Source organism: Propithecus coquereli, unplaced genomic scaffold (assembly GCF_000956105.1).
Source record: "Propithecus coquereli isolate 6110/MARCELLA unplaced genomic scaffold, Pcoq_1.0 Scaffold644, whole genome shotgun sequence".
Lineage (NCBI taxonomy): Eukaryota > Metazoa > Chordata > Mammalia > Primates > Indriidae > Propithecus > Propithecus coquereli.
The window spans coordinates 964,669-976,449 of NW_012152441.1; the positions used below are offsets into that span (position 1 = coordinate 964,669).

Genomic DNA, 11,781 nt, shown 5'->3' on the forward strand with positions numbered 1-11,781 from the left:
AAAGCACCAAGTCAACCCTCCGAGTCCTTCGTGAGCCTGAGCCTACAGGGTCAAGGTTAACCGCTACCAGGGCACCCGCTCCGCACTTGTCAGCCTGAGCTGCCGGCACACAAGGCTGCCGCCGTCTTGTTCCTACCTTGACGTACACGTTCCCCACCAGGTGGTCTCCCAGGTTATCACAGACGTTCATCTCCTCAACTTCCCCATACTTCTCCTCCATTTCTGTAAAAACCTCCTAAAGGGAGATCACAGAGGCTTAAGCATAGTTATATATATTAAGAGTGTAATTAAATACAGCTCATGTGTAAGTACGGTTATTAGTGGACAAAAATTTTAACTCCTTCCAAGCAGACACAGGTCAAGGAGGTCTACCAACCACAGCAGTCAATTTTCTTACCTCAAAAAATTCATCATAGTGTTCCTGCATCTCGACATCGCTCACCGCACCTGGAAACAACAGAAATCTTGCTGGTTAGAAGGGGTTAACCGAGAGTGAACTCTTGCGCTTAAACTCAAACTGCTACAACAACACACGAGATTATCTAGAGAAAACCCGGCAGAGCTGCACCCTGCAGCACTGAGCAGCTGCGCCACACAGCTACCTGTTAATGGTGTGCAGCGTGGTGAGGTTTAAGTGCCCCTATGACAGTCTCAATTCTGGTTATTAAGATATGAAAACCACAACCAGTTTTAATTGGCATCAAAAGGGCCACATTTTCAGAAAGTGTGAGGAAAAGTTGACTCTCAAATTAATCAACTCTTAAATAAAATTTTCTTCCTTTTAAGATTTAGAATACAGGCCAAGTAAGCACACTGACTTGTTTCCCCGTTTATTAGTTTAAAAGGAAAGCGGAAATCAGGGTGAGTGATTAAAGAGCTTATGCTCCTAACTAGTTTCTTTCACAGACTGTCAGCCATAGAATGCTATAAATTTTTCTGATGCGATTAGAACCCAAGCAGCCGTAGACTCGGTAGGATGATTACCAGGCACAATTACTGTGTTTTGGATGCCCCTAAATAAAAAGAAAGGTGCAGTGCTTTGTGGAAGAAAGCATTCTTATCTTACATTCCAGAACTATTTCCATCAGTTTATTCTTCATAATTCACATGCACTAGGTGAAATTACATCCGCTGTGTGGGCAGACTTTGCAAATTTATCATTCTTTCTACCAAATTTTATGTTCAAATTCTAGAGTTCTCTAAACCGTGAGAAGTCAAATGCTGGCATGTCAATAAACTGATGTTTCAGAGAGCCAGATTGGGGGCAGGCAAAAGCCAGAGTGGCGTCAGGTTGGGCCAGCTCAGTCTTGGATCGTTACCTTCCCGGGACCACACTCCTGGGTGACTGGTCAGCTGACAAGTCTGGCTGCCTCATCCGGTGCATCCCACCAAAGGCAGCTGACTTTGAGCTTGCTCAAAGACCTTTTTATCTTTAAAAACAAAAACTAACTTATGTTCTGATTCTGAGAGTGATTTAAGTTCACGTTCTAACCTATCTGGGGCTATGTTTCAGTTATTTTTGAATTTCCAGGAAAACAGTTTGTTTTCAAACCCAAAACTTATTGAATGCAACAACTGCTACTTCTGACAGCCGGCCAGTGGTACCACAGGGTACCCCAATTTAAAAGCTACCAGGAATATCCCCTCCTTCCCTGAGTAGAAATCAAGTTATAAACAACAGAAAAACTAGCCAAGAGGGGCCCACTCCAAAGGGCGGATTTTAATATTTAAAACTCATTTCCTTTTCCACATCAGAAAGAATGTGAGGAGGAAAAATAATATTTACACGCTCAAAGTTTTAGCAGCTTTGAGAAAAGGTTTTGTGGTGGTTATTTTAAACTACCTGGCTACATGCATTCTGCTTAAAATTTTCGAATCAATCAAAATGACTTGAAAGGCAGAGACAAGAGCAATTAAATACTGATTTACTAAAAATGTATGTATTTAAATGACTCAATCTATTTTAAATAATACAACTTGGAAAATATACCAGTTTTCTCACAGAAATATTATTGTTAAAGTGGGATTCATATTTAACTTTAATTCACGCGTATGAACCTTTTTTCTACATATCAAAGGGTATGCTAAAAAGAGCCAGTAATTTTAGATAATTTCTTCTTAAAATGCAGAATTAAAATCTCATTTAATTTGTACAATCTGGACCTCAGAATTGGAATATTTAGCAACAGCTAAACTTTTATTTGTAGTATACGCAAAACAAGAGTACTGTGAATTGCAAATAAAGACACAAAGAAAACTAATACAACATTCTATTGTCAATAAAGCACACACAGTCCCCAAGTCAACAATCAGGGCAAAGAATAATTACTGTTACTCAGTCATCTACTTGTCATTCATTTTTATCCCAGGGACAGGTTGTTAACAAAAATTATTTAATAAGTTCATATACAAACATTTCCCTCTACCTGTTGATCTTATTAAAGAAAAAAATAAAACAAAACAAAACACCAGGTATTTTAAACCAAGGGTTACCAAGTAAATCCTGCTACCATCAGATTCAGGGAAAGAAACCTCTACTGTCAGGTCCGTATTAGCATGGAAAAGCATTCAGTATCAGCAGGAAAATTTGCAAGAAAACTCCACCCCACACAGAAATGTGCATCCCTCTATGAGCATAACCCAGGCCTCCCAATGTGGGGCCAGCTTCTGGGATCATTCACCCAGTGCAGGTCACCCCATAAACTGAAGGGCTCCAGGTGAAGGGTGTACCCAATTTAGGCTTATGGCTGTCCAAGGGTATCTCGATTTCTACTGCCTTGAAACATCTGGCAAATGAGAAGTATCTACCCTTTGGTTTGGACTCCTTGATTTTAACAAGAGTCCAGGTGTTCATTTCAATTTATCCACAAATGACTAAATTTCAGTGATTCCATAGCTGGATAATTATAAAGAAATTAAATTCAACCTAAATTTCTTATTTCTCAGTACAGGAAAAAATTAGTAATGTCTACTGAATACCCGGTTTAGACTTATTTGCCCACCAGGTACCCTTTATTTTTCAAACATAGCAAAGGAATTCCAACTCCTATAGCTGGACATCGTATCTATGCAAAGTATAGTGGTAAAAATTGAGTGTCTTTTTTGTCAAGGACCTATCTGAACTGAGCACACCCAACCCAGTGTGACTAATTGGCACAGGGCTGGTAGGTGAGAAAACTCAGGGGTCAATGCGAGCTGCAGACGCTCATTTGGGGAAGCATGCTCAGAACAACGCTCTCACAGCTAAAGTGATGGAGTTTAAGGAAAAAAGGATAATAAGAAATCTGAAAAGTAATTTCAAAACAATTTGTTTTTTAAAGTTCCAGAAAGTGGGAGAAACATTCAGACACTGTTGCTCTTAGAGGGAAAAACATAACTTGATGTTTACTTCCAGTACATTCCCCCTAGGATGACGGTCAGAGTAAAGAAGGGGAGCAGCAGCAGCTCCAGACTGTTTTAAAGGGCACCCTTTCCAGTCCCTTTTTCCCTTAACACGTGGGCAGGAGTTCAAATCTCCAACAGAGGTTTCCACGGGGTCAGTGGGACAAAAGCTCCTTGCCACCTCTAGTGAAACGCGGTCCTTGACACTACCACGGCAGACCAGATGGAGTGGACACTGAGCTCTGACACGCAAGCCCAGGGAACCAGGGAAGGAACTTGTATGAACTTACAGCGCAAACCGTCAGCAGACTGGGAAGAGTTTTGAGGGTTACGGTAAATGTTCAAGAGGGCAATGGTCTGAAATACAAAACGCAACAACTTTATATTATGGAAAATTAAATGTAAACACTTAACCGGTTGCCTTTGGTAATCGCTTCAGTCGAGATTCAATGCTGAAAAAAGAGCAAGTTATTTTCTTCAGAAGCAGAGATGTTTTCTCTTAGTTGATGGCTGCCTTGAAACACCCTAACACTGCAATGTAACAGAGATCTCATGATATACTAACACTGTATTTCTGTTTACAGAATGTAGAAACTCTCCATTTCAAAATTTCAGTTCAGGTGAAAGTGCAAAGAGCTTGTGAGGCTACTACCAAAATTTTCTTAGATGTTACAGAAAACTTTTAATGAACTGAGAAAGAAAAGTGCCTAAATAAACTGATGAAAAAATTACTGTATTAGAGAAATACAATAATTATATATCATGAAATCTCCCTTCCTAGAGAAAAAATTGTAATGGTGAAATAAAACCCACACTTATTGGGCAACTTACCTTATTGATTCCTTAATATTCCTAAGATTTTTAATTTTACAGAAAGAACTTAACAAAGGCCAGGGGTTCAGTCACTGTGAAGACCAATGAACGGCTGATAATGTTAAAACACAATTTCACACGGACAGACCCGCTCTCATGACAAATGTCAATCAATGGAAGAGGCCCGGCCAGCAACCTTCCCTAGAAAAGCCTCCTGAACATGGCCAAGTATCAAGTTCTTGCTGTGTGCGCCAAGGAGTTCCAGCACCTTGTCCTGTTTGCAACAGCTCTATGTCAGCAGCTCAGAAGCCAACATTGTTTGTCTCAATTAAGAGTGGGCTCTTTAACACCATTGTTTTAAAAAAATTTCTCCAACTGTGGGACTTACAGTGTGAGCCGTCAGCCGTCTGTGCACTGTTTTGGGGATTACGATAGATGTTTTGAATCAAGATGGTCTGCGGGGAAAAAAAAATAAAAAGGGGAATTCTACTGGCTGCTGTGCATATATTAGACAATTGCAAAGAGACAATTTGTTTGCAAATGGCTAAACGTTTGTTTGTTTTTCCCGCAAGTCAGACACTTGTCTTCTGAAGAGTACACCAAAACCATCATATTATGAAAACAGAGTTTGAGCAGTGACTTGGGTCAAGTCAGCCAGCAACCAAGAAGAAATTATAATTGTTGTTTTGAGTAGTCCCACATTATTAAATGTTTGAATACAAGATAAATAAATAGAACACTAACATTTTCTTGTACTTCAAGCTAGCAGACATTAAGACGTAGAAAAATTCACATTATAATCATATTCCCCACACAAAATAATTTTTTGAAACCAAATGCATAACTCAACCGTATGCAGTACATCAAATTCTCTGGTCTTAGCAAAACAGGCACACCAAACAGGTTTCTTAACTGTCATGGATACCTGACTCTTATTTACACTTTCTTGGTGGGATCTCTGTTTACATAATACAATAGCTTAAAACATTGGTTCTTTTCCGATCCTTCTTTTAAGGAAAAAAATCCTTTTAGCCCTTGTGCTTTAAACTGGATCAGGCAGACTTGAAACCTTACACTGTACCGTTCTTCTTAAAATCAAGTTGTCTGAAAAAACAAACCATGTTTAAGTTAGTAGGCTAATATATTACATAAATCTTAATGTCCATATCACTGTAAGAAGCTTACAAAGAAACCCACCCTAAATTATGCTAGAGATTTACAAGCTAGATCAATAACTGCATAATTGAGAAAAATAAATGTTCAGTCTAAACAAGACGTATGTAAAGCATTTCTTAAGCGGTTTTACAAAACCAGTCGGTTCCCTTTCTAGCTACATTTAAAGGGCAGTGGCGTATGACAGCTCCCCAGTCAAGGGTCTGCAGCTGGGAAACCTACCTGGGAGGCCTGTCCAGCAGCCAGACCACACACGCTTAGCCACTAGACTCAAACAGGCACCTGCACTCGGGGTCCAGCACCCTCCCCAAGCCACAGGTGCTTCCCCAAACTGACTTTACTCGGTTTCCAACTACAGCGTGACAACTCTGACGCAAAGTTCAACTGAACCCTAACTGTCAACAGTAAAATTTACTGTGGGTCTCACTCAGGTAATCTGGCAGTGGCTGTTTAACGAAGGAAACTTCACTTAAAGAGGCAATGCAGGTGTGTATTAAAATCAGAGGTGGCTAGGATTACCTAAAACCAACCAACCTAGCAAATCAAACTGAGATGCTTCAGCTAACATATACTACTAACCCCTCGAACTGTAATGCACCCACCGTGTTGTCTCATCCACAGTGCCCCAATTAACTTCGCATTTAGTATTTTGAAGTAATCCACCATTCAGAAAGAAACAAAGCAGGTGTCTCTGGCTAGCTTAAAGAAAACTCGTATAATATGACTGGGTGGACACACACTTAAGGTGCCTGGTTACTGTAAAATCTATGGCTGGTGGTTTAGTTGGGGAGGTTTAGTTCACCAATTAAATCATTTGTTTTAAAAAACAATTACAATAAATAGAAATTTAAAGCAAAGTTCTCCAATATTCTGAAATTCACAAAAAGAAAGAGACATAACCAGAGGTATTAAAAGATAGATTCTTGTTACACTAACCACTTAGTAATCAGGAATAATGGAGGGGGAAAGCCATCTGTTCCCCTTCTAAAAATACACTGTGCTGTGGGGTTTTCCATGGGCTTTGATGGCAAAACACCCATGTCTCTTCCTTCCTGCTCACTTATACTGAGTGGTGGATTTTCTTAAATGCTTACAGGAGAACATACAGAAAGATGTGAGCTCAAAGGCAGAGGCTGGCAGCTTCCAGGCGCCATACACAAGTTATATGATGGTTCAGAGGCTGCACATTCAGATTGCAAAGGAGGGTTGGAAGGAGCTCACCAGTCCTAAGTCTAGAAAGACTCAAGTATAGATTTCCAAATTTTCTCATAAACTTGGGCATAAGTTTTTTGCTATTAGAGATGCTTTCTCCCTTTAATCCATCAGTGATTCCTTGCAGTGTGCAAAACCCTGCCTTTTCTTCAATTAATCAAAAATAAAACTATCAATCAAAAAAATCACAATTTTTGGTTCGACTGAATTCAGCAGGTCTAAGCTCAAGATAACAGGCACATACCTCTTGATTAACTGAACAGACGGGCTATGAAAAATTTATGCCCATCTTCTACTGGTAAACTGTGTTTGATATTTGCATGACATGATGCAACTTGCTGTTTCCTCAACTAGGGGTCTAAAAGTAAGGACATGCCCAGAGAAACTTGAGCAGTACAGCACAGTGGACCTGGTGACAATCACTCTAGCTCATAAGGCGGCTCCATCACCTCTCCTGGCTGCAGGGAGCAAAGACCAGAAAGCCCATTCTGCATCCACTGGTGCCAGGAAAAGGGGCGCTGCCAGCCCTGGACACGTACCTATTACGGGGATAGGGAGGATGGCAGGGCACTGAGTGCCAAGCACAGCCAACAAACAAACATTAGAACTTATTTTTAAACAAATTCCTGTAATGATAAAAACAGGGAATGGTGCTCTCAGACCTTCCACTGCGAGTGGATTACCTGCCTTGTTCTCATTTTAACAAAAGAACATACTTAGGAACACAAATGAAAAAAACTAGAGAAAAAAAGGACTTGTCAATGTGAGGAAATTATTAATTGCCTCTAAAAAAAGTACATAAAGTTTTGATAATTTACACGAAAAGAAAAAAGAAAAGAAAAAAAGAAAAGAAAAAGCAAACAAACCTGGCTAAAGGTCGGTTTATTGTGCAACCGAGAGCACCTGTCTCCATGACGACACGCTCCAATTTTGAAATAAAATGAACAGTTGACTCTGTAAGGGAAAATAAGAGCTGATTATTTTGCTGGGAAAATATCAAACACATGGAAACACGTCATTACCATGATATACACTATCAAACTTTTTTTTTCACTTCACAAAAACAGAGGCGCATAGTTTTTTGTGGTAGTAAGCACCTTTCTCTTCCTTGCAATATTTTAGGACAGCTTTAACTTCAACTTCCCTTTCTACAAACATGCTACCTTCAACAAAACCCACTCCAGTTCTAACCCAGTTCCTCATCAAAAAAAAAAAAAAAAAAAAAAACTAAATTTAACTTAATCGTATCTTTCTCCAGTTTTCCATGATGAAATCCTCCATTGACAACACCAAACAATATAGTGTGTCAAGGTCCTGCATCTGCGGCCAGCGGCCTGGGTCAGGGCAAGTCGCCCCAGGTCTTAGGTGCTGTCTGGAAAATGAGGAAAATGCTGTGGCATTGTTCCAAGGACTAGAGAGAATGTATGTGTGCTCCATACACAGTGCTCACTAAGTGCTATCATTATCTAAGGAAAATAGAAAAAGTTGGTTCTCTCAAAACCTATGAGACCAACCAAAGGAAATTAAAAAAAAAAGGGGGGGGGGTCTGAAGTAAATAACTCTCCTGGTTTCAGGATTCTGAAAATGAGCTATATAGGGGACTGACCCAACATGTCTTAAGACATACCAAAATGCATCTTCTGTCACTACTGCAAAGCCCTCCCTAATACTGTTCAAATACTTTGATGATCCAGACCAAATTAAAACCAGCCATCATGCCTGTGTGACAGCAATGCCAGGTGGTTTAGTATGAAATCTTACTAGAACTAGATGGGCTCCATTCAATTCAACTTGCACAGGCTGGAGGGCCACCCTGCAAATTCAATGTTTTCGCAAGTGCCATCTGTTTAAATAGTCAATCCAGAGTTAAGATGGAAGGTCCTCTACCTTGATAAAATGTGACAGACCATGAATACCGACTAGCCACTGATTTATTACCAGGTAGCAATAAACATGGGCCCGTCTGAAGTTATCAGGAGAGAAAAATTTTTACTACATATATTTGCAAGCTTTTCTTAAAAGTCTCACTTTAGCTTATCTAACTTGAGTGGACAACATATCTTTAGAAAGTCACCTGAAAAGGAAGAGAGTTTATTTCAGACACAGAATGGGCAAACCCCTTCCTTAGACAATTAATATCCAATTATTTCATATAATTAAAACAATCCTTGTTCCTGTACTTGCAGTGATGCCTTTCATTTCGCAATGCCCAGTTACTTAGAGTTTAGTAAATTAATCAAAACTTTCCTAGTAATAGACTTCAGTGGTCTACTCATTAAATTACTGAAATAAAGTGAAAAAATATAAAAGATGTCATTTACTATCACGTAAAAGCTATTAGAAAAGCTATGCTTGTATCTAGAAAATGTCCATAACTCCAAATGTATAATAAGCTGTTTTTTGGTTTTTTTTTTTTTTGAGATGGGTGTTCTGCTATGTGGTCCAGGTTAGAGTTAAATGGCCCGTTCCTGGCCTGAACTCCTGTCTCAGCATCCCAAAGTGTTGGGATTACAGGTGTGAGCCACTGCACCCCACCATAAGCTAAATATTTAACTGGTAGAGACCTACACTTTACTACTAGCTTAAATTAAAAAAAAAAGTTAATAGGAACCATAGTCTTCATTTTTTACAAGTTGATCTTGTTTCCTAGATAGTAAAACCCCACATCTCCTGGAAATGAAGACATTAAGTAACCTAGATTTAAAAAATCAACTTTTCAGAACTGAAACCATGACTCTCACAGTGCAGCCCCAATAGGTTGAGATGTGGTTAATTATAGCAGAATATAAAAATGTTATTAGAGTAAACCTCTAAAGTAAGAGTTTTACAGAATAACAGGAAAGAAGTTTTTTTTATAAGATAGAGCTCATGGTACATACAAATATAAATGAAAAGGTGAAATTCATCATGCCCCTGATTCTGCATAAATTCTTCAGCCTAAATTCAGAGAAAACTCTTATTCCAGAAAAGCTGCTCTATTCATTCACCAAGATCGTATTTAAAGGCCAGCTTTCCCAGCCACCTCCTCTGTCATCTCGCAGCATTCAGGGTACACACTTTTCCACAGCACTTAACACATTTTAATGCGTTTTACTTTAATTATCCTTATGAGGACATGTACCTCCTCCCTTCACAACTTCCTTGAGGACAAGACCCAAATTTTAACCATTTTTGAGTTCCCAGAGATTGGTCTATAGTTGACACCCAATAAATGTTTTCAGAGTGACTATGACTGGTGATTCTGGCATAAGATTTTGCTAGAAAGAAATATAGTCCCCTCTTCCAAACAACACAGGAGATTCTATTACGTGTAAAGAGGACATTTTACAAGATAGACTCCATCCTGGAAAAGAAACATTTTAAACAGTGTATGAAAAAAGAGGTATTAAAAACATAAATTATCTATGACAAACGTAGGGGTTTCTCACTGGAAACATATATTCACGTAAGCTTTGTAGGGCATTGAAAAATGCCAAGATGATAACTGCTTACTCAAAGAGTAGATTAAGCCAGACGTTTAATCTTTAGGTTTTCAAAGTAAGAATTATCCTTAAATGTCTGGTGCCATGCCCTTGAGTCTAAATTTCAGCCAATGCACTGAAAACTAATGTGTGCCAAAGTGGCTATTAAAAGTGAAATCAAAATTTTTTTTTTGAGACAGTCTCACTCTGTTGCCCGGGCCAGAGTGCCGTGGCATCAGCCTAGCTCACAGCAACCTCAAACTCCTGGGCTCAAGCGATCCTCCTGCCTCAGCCTCCCGAGTAGCTGGGACTCCAGGCATGCGCCACCATGCCCGGCTAATTTTTTCTACATATTTTTAGTTGTCCAGACAATTTCTTTCTATTTTTAGTAGAGACGAGGTCTCACTCTTGCTCAGGCCGGTCTGGAACTCCTGAGCTCAAAGGATCCTCCCGCTTCGGCCTCCCAGAGTGCTAGGATTACAGGCGTGAGCCACCCCGCCCGGCCGAAATTAAATTTTTTACCTTTAACCTAACAATTGATTAGGGAAGGCAAGCAACCTTAAAAAAAAAAAACCAAACTACCAAAACATCTTTTCCTTATATCGGAATTGCATATTCAATTACAGACAGCCCCCGACTTAACATCTGTCGACTTTTATGACGGGTTTACTCGGGGTATTAAATGCATTTACGATTTACGATGGGTTTATCAGGACGCAATCCCGCCGAAAATGGAGGAACATCTGTATTTTAAGAGCAGACTATGTCTTTTACGGTTAGTTAATCCAGTGGTCTCCGTGATGTTTTTTCACAGCATGTCCTTACCGCCGGCCCTATGATCGCTAAAACAGGCAAGAAGCTTGTTAAGCGGGTAAAACCCCAGCACTGAGGACCCTAAGTTATCTAGCGACTTAACGTCGGCTCGCCCGACGTGACATTAAAAGTCTGAAGCTGGAAGAAATGTGTTAACAGCGGGGAGGCCCAGATCCGTCAGACAACTTCAGCACCACGCGAGGCGGCTTCCGAGCGCTGACGGGCGGGCGGCCGGGACCCGGGAGAGAGGGCGCGGCCGCGGCGCCTCCGGAGACGGAGCCGGCCGCCCGCCGGCGCGCTTCAGCCGCCTCGCTCCCTGCTCCCGCCGCGCGGCCCACGAGGCGGCAGTGCGCAGCTCGGGCGGGCGCGCGAGGGGCCGGAAGGGCCCGCGCTGCTTCCCGCCGCCGCGCCCCTCCCCCGCTCCGCGCCGGCCCGCCGCGCCTCCCGCCACCGCCCAGCCGCCCCGCGCCCGGCCATGTCCTAGCCCAGAGCCCCGGCGGGCGGCTCTCACTCACTTGTCTTTCTCGGTGCCGAAGATGGAGGCCAAGTACTCCGCCATTTCCCACCCGCCGCCGCCGCCGCCGGCGACACCACTGCCGACGCTGCCGACGCCGCCGACCCTGCCGACGCCCGCGGGAGACGTCACCCGGGCGCGACGACGCTCTCTCCGCCCCCGACGTGGCGGCGCTACCCAATCCGGCGCGGCGCTCCCTGAGCGGGGGCGGGACGCCGTGCGCGGGGGCGGGGCGTAGTGCGCGCGGGCGGGGCGTAGTGCGCGCGGGAGGCATCCGCCCCTCGGAGTGGGAGCCCGGCGCCCTCTGCTGGCGCTCTTCCGCTCGCGCTCTCGGCGGGCCTGAGGGGGCGCGGGCGCGGGCGCCGGCGCCGCCGCCGCCGCGTCCTGGGACTGCGGACGGGACTCCGGCCTAGG

General features: G+C 42.3%; 1 protein-coding gene across 2 annotated transcripts in view; it reads right to left on the reverse strand.

The window, feature by feature from the left end:
• The window catches only part of U2AF1 (U2 small nuclear RNA auxiliary factor 1), a 14,243-nt gene extending 2,725 nt beyond the window's left edge, over window positions 1-11,518 (reverse strand). The window contains exons 1-5 of one of the 2 annotated variants that reach the window (XM_012659988.1): window positions 11,369-11,518; window positions 7,446-7,533; window positions 3,672-3,738; window positions 398-447; window positions 137-235 (exon numbers count right to left, since the gene is read on the reverse strand). In XM_012659988.1, coding sequence (XP_012515442.1) covers window positions 137-235; window positions 398-447; window positions 3,672-3,738; window positions 7,446-7,533; window positions 11,369-11,412 — 348 coding nt within the window. In that variant the 5' untranslated portion in view covers window positions 11,413-11,518. Of the gene's footprint in view, window positions 1-136; window positions 236-397; window positions 448-3,671; window positions 3,739-4,582; window positions 4,650-7,445; window positions 7,534-11,368 lie in introns of both variants that reach the window. The other variant, XM_012659989.1, reaches the window with a different exon arrangement.
• Between the last annotated feature and the right edge of the window lie 263 nt (window positions 11,519-11,781).